Source organism: Macrobrachium rosenbergii, chromosome 41 (genome assembly GCF_040412425.1).
Source record: "Macrobrachium rosenbergii isolate ZJJX-2024 chromosome 41, ASM4041242v1, whole genome shotgun sequence".
Lineage (NCBI taxonomy): Eukaryota > Metazoa > Arthropoda > Malacostraca > Decapoda > Palaemonidae > Macrobrachium > Macrobrachium rosenbergii.
Genome location: NC_089781.1, coordinates 52,767,926 through 52,778,726, shown reverse-complemented (window position 1 = coordinate 52,778,726; position 10,801 = coordinate 52,767,926). Strand labels below are relative to the sequence as shown.

At 40.8% G+C, this 10,801-nt stretch overlaps 1 protein-coding gene across 1 annotated transcript in view; it reads left to right on the top strand.

Moving 5' to 3' along the window:
* The window catches only part of LOC136827173 (uncharacterized), a 369,000-nt gene extending 359,162 nt beyond the window's left edge, over positions 1-9,838 (top strand). The window contains exon 16 of the mRNA XM_067084944.1: positions 8,476-9,838. Within this exon, the coding sequence (XP_066941045.1) occupies positions 8,476-8,685 (210 nt within the window). The 3' untranslated portion in view covers positions 8,686-9,838. The remainder of the gene's footprint in view (positions 1-8,475) is intronic.
* Positions 9,839-10,801: the final 963 nt, after the last annotated feature.

The window sequence follows — 10,801 nt, the reverse complement described above, 5'->3', positions numbered from 1 at the left end:
GTGCAACCGAATTCAGAGATGGTAGTCAGGTGCCGCTGTTGCCTTGCAGACCACGCATCCCCCTGCTTTGTAAATGTGTGAACCAAGGGTTTGTGGTCTGTTAGGATTGTGAATTCGGTTCCCTCCAGCAGGTACTTGAAGTGCCTCACAGCCTGGTAGATAGCCAGCAGCTCTCTGTCAAAGACGCTGTAGTGGGTCTCAACTGGCGAAAACTTGAGGCTGAAGAAGGCCAAGGGCTGGGGTGTGCCATTCACCAGCTGCTCGAGTACTGCATCGCAGGCGATGTTGCTGGCATCCGTTGTCAACCTGAGGGCAGCGGCAGGGTTGTGGTGAGTTAAGGTGGTGGCATTGGAGCGGGCCCTTTTTGTTTGAATGAATGCCTGCTGCTGTGGAGCTTCCTGTGTTAGTGTTTTTGGTTTCCCCCCTCAGGATTGACGTCAGGGGGTACATGATGCGCGTGATATCTGGGATGAAGCGCTGGTAGTAGTTTAACATCCCTAGGAACTTCTGAAGGGCCTTGATGTTTTGTGGTTCCGGGAAATTTTCTATAGCTTTTACTTTAGGGGCGGTGGGGCACACTCCTGCTGGTGAATCTCGTGGTCAAGGAAGTCTACTTTCTCTTTCCTGAAAATGCACTTGTCGAACTTGACAACTAATCTGCTGCCCTGCAGGCGTTTCATGACGGTGCTGATGTGGCAAAGGTGTTCCTCTGGGGACCTGGAGAAAATGAGGATGTCATTGACGTAGCAGATGCAGAAAGGCAGATCTCCCAAGATGGTGTCCATCAGGTGCTGGAATGTGGTGCCTGCATTCCTGAGACCAAAAGTGGAATAGGAAAATGTGTAGCTCCCGAAAGGCCTGATGATGGCAGTTTTTGGGACATCGTCGGGATGTACAGGGACTTGGAAGTACAACTACAATAGGTCCATCTTGGAGAAAATTTTGGCTCCGTGGAGGGCACCCGTCAGGTCCTGCATGTTAGGGAGGGGTTAGTGGTCTGGTGTTGTTACCAAGTTCAGGCACCGATAGTCGCCGCAAGGCCTCCATGAACCATCAGATTTCTTTACCATGTGGAGGGAGACGCCCATGGGCGTGTGCCTTTTTACAGGCACCCATGTGTTCCATTTCTACGAAGGCTCGTTTGGCGTCTTGTAACTTCTGGGGGGACAGTCGTCGGAACTTGTCATGGGTTGGTGGGCCCATCGTGGTGATGTGGTGGAAGATGCTGTGCTTTGCTGAAGCCCCAGGTGACTGGCATAGTTCTGGTTTGAATATGTCTGGAAACTCTTGTAGGAGGGATGTGTAGCTATTGGGGGTTGTGGAGCAGATGGTGGGCATTCCAGGTCCAGTGGAGAGCTGACGTGAGTGGGATGTTCCTGCATCAAGGAGGCATTGTCTGGCGACGTCGACTAGAAGTCCATAGTGCCCTAGGAAGTCCGTGCCCAGCAAGGGGAACTTAACGTCTGCTATGACGAAAGGCCAGTGGTATCTGCGACCCAGGATTGAGATAGCCCGGGTCGTCATGCCATAAGTGGGGATGGGAGTTCCGTTTGCTGCTGTGAGGGTGGGTATTGAGTCAGGTATTTTTTCTAAACCTTCCCTGGATGGCGGGAAAACCGACTGCATTGCCCCCGTATCTACCAGCAGGTGACGTTTGGAAATTTTGTCCATGATGAAAAAACCTGCTGGACGGGGGGAGTTGGATTTCGTGGCCACAGCTGTTACATGTGGCCACCTTTGTTGTTTTTTGTGAAAGAACAGGGAGGCCTGCAGGTTCTGGCGTTGGTCCCGAATTTTCTATGGTAGAAGCACCATGCTGGGTTTGACCATGTCCTGTGCTCTCTGAGTGGAAGTCTTTTCTTATAAATGGCGTTGATGTCTCCGTTGTCGGCGCAGCCTTCCTCCGACAGGTTCAAGGCTCCCAAGGCAGCGGCTGTGAGGGCGGTGGCATGTGTCGAGGCCTTGGTGGCCTCGTATAGTTTCTGGGCATCGTCGACTAAGGCATCCATGTCTAGGTTCTCTGCATCCCTTATCTGGCACCAAACTTCCTTGGGGGGGGCACCGAAGGAAAATTGATTTTGTTAGGTCTATAGTCCATTTCCTCCCGTTCTCGTCGCAGCCTGGAAGTGTTATCAACCCCTGCAGCTGGTCCCAGGCTTCCCTGGGTGATGCATCTCCGAGGGGCTGGGATAACAGGTCGAATGCCTGCTGCTCTCTCTCAGACACGGGCATGGAGTAAGAATTCAGCAGTTTGTTTTATAAGTCCGCGAATGTGACTTTGTCCAGGGGAGATTCTGTTGAATACTTCTTCCAGAAGTGCCATCATGACTATGTCTGATTTGGTAGCATCGTCTGAGATGCACGCCATGCGAAAGTGAGTGTCTGTGGCCGGAACCATGATGCCGTGTTTTGCCACGAGAACGGGGGAAGTTTGACTGTGTCTGGCTTTGTTGGTGAGAGAGGTGTACAGACGGTGCTCGCAGGTTTGCATTGAAGTTCTGCTTCTGATATCTTTACTTCTCACGCACCAAAATTCAGGAAAATGCGCCGTATTGAGTCCGTTAATGGTGCTGATTTGTTCGAGAGGTTGAACAAAGTGCCAAAACATGCCCTTTTGGGTACGCTGTATTTATTCCGTTAATGGCACATTTTGCGCCAGGGAGGGTGCTATCAGGGGCCTAAACTTTACACCGTAGTTAGTCTGCTAAAGGCTTTCTGATGGTAGGGTGCGGCCGTAGTTAGTCCATTAATGGCTGGGCCAAAACCACGCTACCTGTCCCTGACCCTGGGTCACCAGTGTGAGGTTCAAGAGAAATGTCAAAAGAGAGGCTGATTCTTTTATTATTCTCGACAGGTGTTTATAAAACAAAAAGCAGACGGAAAGGTACCGGGTTACCCAAGGGCTCCTGCTGGGTCCATACAGAATTTGTGTTTTCTTACAAGCATAAAGATACGTACAATATTTGTTACATGGCATATAAAAGGTAGATATACATGTTGGCAGAAAGGCCGTACAGTGATGCATAAGATGAGGTACATAAAGAATCTGAAATAAAGACAGGTAATATACATGACGTGATTAATGTACATCTGAAGGGAGAAACACAAGAAAGGGGAGGCACGATTTGTCGCCCTTACAACCTGCCCTAGTAGAAAAGTTTGCTGGATGCTTTCCATTACCTGTCTGTAATAAAACTAGGCCTAGTTTGTAGCCTTTATTGAACACAAAACTTCAAACAATTCATCCGTAACAAAAGAAAATAAAGTTTTGTAAGAGCTAAAGAACTAAAGAAGTGCAGTACTTTCTCATCTACAGACATAGACAACAAAAGAACGCATATATCACGCCCACCATTTCACATTTATTATTATGTGAATGTTGTTACTCATCCAAGTGAACTAGCACCTAATTCGAAGGCATCACACGCGATGCTGCCCGTTGTGCCCTCAATGTTTACATCTTGTCTTCTGGTAACATTGTTATCATATCCACAGAACAAGAGCGCCATACAGTGTTGCCAACCTACAACATAACAATCACAACACTGTCTAAACAGAAAAAGACTGGTTGCTGCTTTCTCATTACTTGATTATCTAGGAAACTGACTTGATTATCTAGGAAACTAACGTCCAATCACGTTTCTGAACAAACTTCCCAGATCATTTTCTGGATAGAGAGAGAGAGAGAGAAGACAGCTAAATAGTACAGTCTCCAACATATTGCGATCCTAAATATACGGCAGCACATGAATAATATTCCTCATGCTATATAAAATTCAGTGTGTACTTACTGCTGGAAGTACAATGCAGTACGCTAGCAATAATAAATAAATGATAAACAATAAATATTTGATATTTAGTAGTAAGTCAAGTGAAACTTCTTGGAATATATAGGAATGTAAATAAATACAAATTAATTTGTTTTGATGAAGCATTTACATGACGGTTTAAATTTCCCTAGAACTTTTGCGATACACAAATCCCAATGTTAAAGGCGAAAATGAAGAATTATTTTCTGGATTTTTGGTTGGCTTACATTAAACTGTGCCAGTTCGGGCCAGTGGCATGCTCAGAAGCACTGTCGAAGCAGAAACAAGGCACACTGTTGACCTCTGAACTCTTCCCCGTTCCCTAAAGTACTGCCTAAGGAATCTCTGTCAAGCGGAGAAGTATACCGCATGGGTAGCGTCTGGGAGTCGAATTCTTTTCAAAGATACCACCTAAGTCAAAGAATAAATTGATTTCCAAAAGTGGTATGGACGCTAACCAACCTGCCAAGTAGATTGGGTCAGTGTCAATGACTAGATGTTGTGAGGTCAATTTTAGTAACCGTAAATCAATTAAATCAAGTAGACTGGGTTATGATCAGAGCTTTAGTGTGGGAATAAGAAAAATAAGCACACAGCTGTAATGGTCAGGTTAACATAACTGAGTATAGTGAACTTTCCTCCTCCAAGAGAGGTGTTTTGTGATATGACAAGAAAAAGAATTGTTTCCCAGAAAAATTTAAGAAAGATGATAGTGAGCTTCACTATTATAAGAACATAAAGAGGCTGAAAGCTGACAGAATATTGACAAGGCTTAGAATAAATAGTCTCGCTGATCTTAGTAAGTGGAAAACGTCTTTCAAACCCTCCCGTAAAAAAAAAAAAAAAAAAGTTTATTCCATACAAATAAAGTGACATCACAAGTAGGTGTCCCCGGAACTGCTGTCCGTTCTTTGCATTTGTGGCCCTCTCAAATTCACGAACTGGGAGTTCTTTTATCTGCGGTTGTCGCTGGCGCAATATCCAACATAAAAATTTGGTGGTACTTATGATGTGTCGCCAAATTTGGTGGGAACGCAATTTGGAATAATGTTCCAAGCGCATATAAACAAAGCAACAGATTTTTTGAGACATAAAAGGCGATCGTCACGAGACCTTTGAACTCATGGACCAGTTTCGATGTAATTTTGTTCATGTAAAACGGAGAAGGGCTTGTTCCAATTTGATCCCGAAATATGGAAGATTTATGAAGTTAAGAAACTGAGTTCAAACCTTTTAAATTGGAGTTTCATGTTACGAAACCTTAGAGAATGCGCTCCCCTTTCACCCACCTCGGTCAGTTTTAAATGAAATTTTTTCAAAACTTCCTTCTTCCCTAACATTCATAATCCTGACCTAGTCATTATGACATGGAGATGACATGTTTGCGTTGATCAAATGCCCCTTTGGACATTTGATTTTGAAGGAGGAGGTTTCGCCTAATATGTATGTAAAGGAAGGCTCCATCAGTTCCATTTTGGAAAACGGTAAGAATTGAGAAACTTCACTTCTTACACTATTTTTTACAACCACAGTGTTTATGAAAACAAATGAACGTTGTTTACTTTAGGTCTATTTTTAAGGGGTTTTGATTTTTGTTCGTTTAAAAATCTGGAGTAGTCATTTTATTTAAAGCGCTTTCTAGAGAAAAAGGTATTGATTATCACGATGAGAATCAAGGATGGGATAAAGCAAATGAGCAGAGTTAGGGAATATTTGAAGTTGTACAATTATATTGTTTGTGAGTTGGTTTTCGGCCACAATATTAACCCTAGGGGAAAGTTTTATGTAAACAAAATGTAACTTCCTTTTACACATGATAAATTGCAATAACTCTTGTGCTAGGAAAATGGAAAGGATCTGGAGGCCACAAAATGACGTCGTGAAGAGTCAAGTTGAGGACATCTTTGGCCGCAAAATCATGGGCTGAACTTTCACAATACCACAATGAGGGGACACACCAGTTAGGAGATAGCTGAAAGTCTCGTTGGATAATAGGAGTCTCTTTGTTTCGGCTAGGGGGAGCAAAATAAGAAAAGAAAAATATAATTCCGATGTTCGCAAGCCGAATATTGTAAAAAAAAAAAAAAAAATTAAAGAAGCAGCTTTAATTATGTAGTATTGTCCACAAATAGAAATCTGAGTAAACGATTCATTGGCCGGCTCCCAGAGTTGTAGCGGTGCAGTGCGGTCATCCACTTGAGTGAGGTTCATTCAACTGTACCTTTTGGGGAGCAAAGATCTTCAAAGCGTGTGTTCACCCCACCCTTTAAAAAGTGGTGTTAGGCTATACGGCGTCGAAGCACAGTACTTTAATCCGTTAAAAATGGAAAGAGATAGGTAAAATAGCAGTATGGAAGTTATCAAAACTTTCTTTTTTCAATATTAATGAAAATGATGAGTTTGCTATATATTATAATGAGTGCACTTTTGCATTAACAATATGACTTCGCATATCCTTTGTGCAGGCAAAAGTGGGCAAAACCGTTCCCGCGAAACATGAGTCTGAACCCGAAATGAAGGGGCAGACAGTGGCTGTGATCCCTTTGCCTGCATCACACCCCATGGAAACAAGAGCAAAAGAGGGAAGAAACAAGAGTTGGAGCGAGGGCTTAGCCCAGAAGGAAGTTCTCGAGGGGAGCGCATCTTTTATAGGATGGAAGCCAATGAGGGGCTGGGGCAACAGAACCAGGAAAATTCCAAAACTTACATAGGGGAAAAAACAAGCTTTTTATAAGTCACTACTGGCCCCCGTTCAAGCTTTTCCATCAAAGCAACATTGCCTCTTTACAAGGTTACATTCCTGTTAACCTTGTTTGCTCTAGCTTTTTCACTTAAATACAGTCTGGTTAAGTTGAATTCTGTCATGAGAGAGAGAGAGAGAGATTTATTGATTGATCATGGTGGAACTGGTGCAGGGACAGACTCGGATCGAATATCGATATGAATTTCGTGTTTCAGACAAAGGAATACCAGTTTTATGAGCTCGCTAGCATTGGTGGTTTACGTCAGCCAAGACGACACGATATTATGGCCACTAAAAAATGTGAATGTTATGGAAAGGTGCTGGAATTTGATCCTAGTTTATCATAAAAGGTCCCAATAGAAGTGGAAGGAAGCTGATAATAACATGATAAAAAATATGAGTAGTTATCATAATCTTTTCACAAGTTTTGCTTAACGGCTGGCATGTTTCTCGTGGGTGCCACATCCTAAATGAGACTGGAGGAGACTTAGGTGAATGCGTTCTCAAATATTTATGGAACGGAAAATATCAGGCAATAAGTGGAAAGACGCTTAGCAACCAGGTTCTTACAGAATCCCCTTCCCCAGTGAGTCCAGGCAATTGTATTCGGCCATCAAAAACGATGCTTTGAGTTGTATGTGGATGTGTACAGTATTCTGTAAAGAACGGAAGCTACTTGCTGAGGAGAACAGAGCACGGTCAAGATCTTGGAAGAACTTCGACTCTTACAGTTACAGTGATCACTGTTATATTAAGGGTACTTACAGAAATGAGTTAATTCCCAATGTAGACTTTAATAGGTATTTAGGCTATACTAAATGGAAGATTATTCCATGTCGAATATTAAACGAAACTGTAAGTTGTTTGATGGGAAAAGAAAGTTAGAATATTTAAAGGGTAATTCTGCAAATACACATGATTAAGAATTTTTATATGAAAAAGCCAGTGAAAATTTACTTTGAAAATTTGCTACACTGGATGATGGCGCCCTTGACGATAAGTGAATGCAGCTACTCTCATTTGTGGGCTGAAAATGTATATATTAGAAAAAATGGTGTAAGCTTAATTCTTCCTTGTGTTGAAAAATAGGAAGCGAGGTTTGCCTTAGCTGTAAAATGGTCTGCTTTTAAACCATCTTTCTCTATCTAATTTTACTAAAGTATTTAACAAAATCTCACTCAAATGTTGTTACTAAACAAATAAAGAAATGGGATTTTTATTGAAAATAATAATTGCTTACATAACAAGAGCATATAGCAACACAAAACAGTGAACTTAAGACAACATTCAAGCATGCCAATCACGACAAAACAATTCAAACAAATTTGGCGTTTAGCATCTGGAACATAGCACCCACAGGAGAGGAACTGATTCAGTAGTACTTTGTGTTAGTGAAATCTCCTTGTTCTCTTCACTGTTCCAAATTTGTCAGCAACACCCCCCCCCCCACTCTTAAGATGTTTCAGTGAAACAGGAAGCCAGATCACAAGACCAAGATCCATGGCTCTCCACATACTCTTTATAATTCAAGAACTATAAAGACTCGAACACAAAAAAAAAAAAAAAAAAATCATCATTTTAGTGAATTAGCATTAATTTGCACTGTCGGGCTCTCTCCATGTTTATAAAAGTGATGAAGAGTGTTTATTATTATGTTTTATTATTATTATTATTATTATTATTATTATTATTATTATTATTATTATTATTATTATTATTATTATTATTATTATTTCCCATAGACTCGAAATATGCCGGTCAAGTGAAGGAAAATTCTTATTCAGTTTTACTTATGGTTAATTTGCACTGACTTACATTACATTACGAATGTTTCTTCCAAGGAACTGGAGTTTTATGGACATTCTTTAATGAGAAAATGTGTGCACAAACTTAACATTTACATAATATTTGTCCAATTTGCAGTATAGTGTGGAAAGGCTGGGCCTGCCAGGAGGTGGTGGAGAGTATAATGTTCAACTTGGGTTCGGTTGGAGCAATGGTGTGGCCATGCGCCTCCTAGCCATCTTCGGAGATCGTTTGACTGCAACAACAGGAGGGTCAGTCACAGTCCAGCCGCCTTCACTGTTGGTCGTCGGTGTTGTTACTTACCTCTCATCCACTCTATGGCAATAAGTTTTGGTCTCACTAAATTTCACTGCTATGGACAAGTTTGCACGTCTTGTTCAGTATGAACCCTCTTCATGCCGGCTGGTAAACTATTCTAATTAATACAAAAATAAATGTCTGGTATAATTAAATGGTAAAAGCATAATGTTCACTTACAGTCTGTCAACTGCTTGATATTATGAGGAACCTGCAAATTATGTCCAGATATTTAAGAAGATGATAAGCACTGTTATATATGTCATTATGATTGTAACTATAAGTTTGAAAGATTCCTCATGATATAACGATATTTAGATAAGCCAGTCTGATTTGCTGGCGGCATAAATAACCTTTGTGTTTGTAAACCAATAATTTCTTAAAAGAATATGCAGTATGTTAGAGAAGAAGTAACTTTCCAAGAAGGCTACACAAATCATATCCAGAGGGTTCTTGGCAGTCTATGAATAATATATACGTAGCCTACTAGCTGTTTACAAGTTTTCGGGAAATTCAAAAAATGCTTAAGTATAAAGGGCTTTTTTATGTAGCATCTTCTTTCTTTTAATTCCTTGATCCCTCAGGACTTTCTGCATTACAAGAAAATAAATGCGGTGGAACAAAAACTTTCAATATATCTTCGCATGAAGATATTTGTAATTGAAAAAAATCATGAGTATTTTGTGTATCATAAAGAGTATTTTTACTGATTTAAATAAACCTATAACACTAAATTAAGACTGATTCCGCACCATATCTCATTCTTTGACCTCTCTCAGATGAAAGTAATGCAATCTGACCTAACCTCTCGTGGAAGAAGTCTTACCCCCATTACTGTGCATCCCTAGAAAAGTATCAGTGCCAGTGATCTTTGTGACACTTTATCTTACAGGTAATAGTGAAAACGTTCATTTTTACTGAGGGTGATAATATTTCCAGTACTTAAACTGCGGTACCTTTCTATCCATATATCTATATGCACTGCTAACACTCGGGAAACAAAATTAAATATGAATTCCAGTGCTTCTAAATGGTTACAGTAACATTTTTGTTGAAGAGGAATGGTTCCTTGAAGAGTTATACAAAAGATGTTTTTACCTTAAGGACACGAGGTCCAACAAAATTCCTTAAAAACTGAGAATCCATATTATATGTTGAAATAAACCTTCCTAATGAATCAAAATTGTGGTCTTAATTCCCTTCTGAATGACTTAAAGTGTTGGGCTATAATAGATTATGAATGAATTTCAGTAAAGGTGTAAAAAAAATAAACTCTAAATGACTTATGGTGATGATCTCCAAAAGACATTGGAACCCCTAAACAGCGGGGCCAGTGATTACACCCTGAGACATCTTGGTATATTTGGGGTGGTTTGAGTAATTGTTGATCATTACTAAACAGTCAGATCTGAGGATAATAATGTCATACTTGGTCAGTAACCTGTCTAAACTGGCCCCAAAAATCAAATGAAATATGGTCTTGGTGCACATATGTTATGGGAGGTATTTCATCAGAAATTCCCTCTGTGTTTGGTTATAAGGACTGTGTTTGGAACTCAGTCAGAGTTTGGTTGTGACATCTTCATTTTCTCCATGGCTGTAGAATAAGACTGTTTTTGGAAGATCAGACCAATGTTCTGCAGGATTTCAGACAAACTCCATAGTGGTTTTTCTTGTATTTGTTAAAAAAGACTACATACAAAAAGGATACAATTGGTCTGCACAGGATGATCTCCCATGCCGATCTAATATCTAAGATTTCACACTTTTACATAGCAAGACTAAGATTCACACACACGAACAAACATATGACCTCGTTTCCAAGGACTTCCCACGGCTACGTGACTTTGCCTCCAGCTCTGATCAAAAAGAGAACGCTGAGCCTATGCAAACGCATGCTAATGTATGATGACGCACTGTCTTTAAGACACTACACAGGTACTTATCGATGACGTTTGCGTCTGGTTTGATCGCACTGAGATTTCGCAATAGCATTCCTTTCATGTGCAATAGAGATATATATGAAACAGTCCTAGATTTACTAAGAAACTGTATTTTCTTAATTATGTCATAAATGAAACATGACATTTGCTCGGCCACGTAAAACACAATAGGAACGAAATCATCAAAACAGGCATTCACTAGC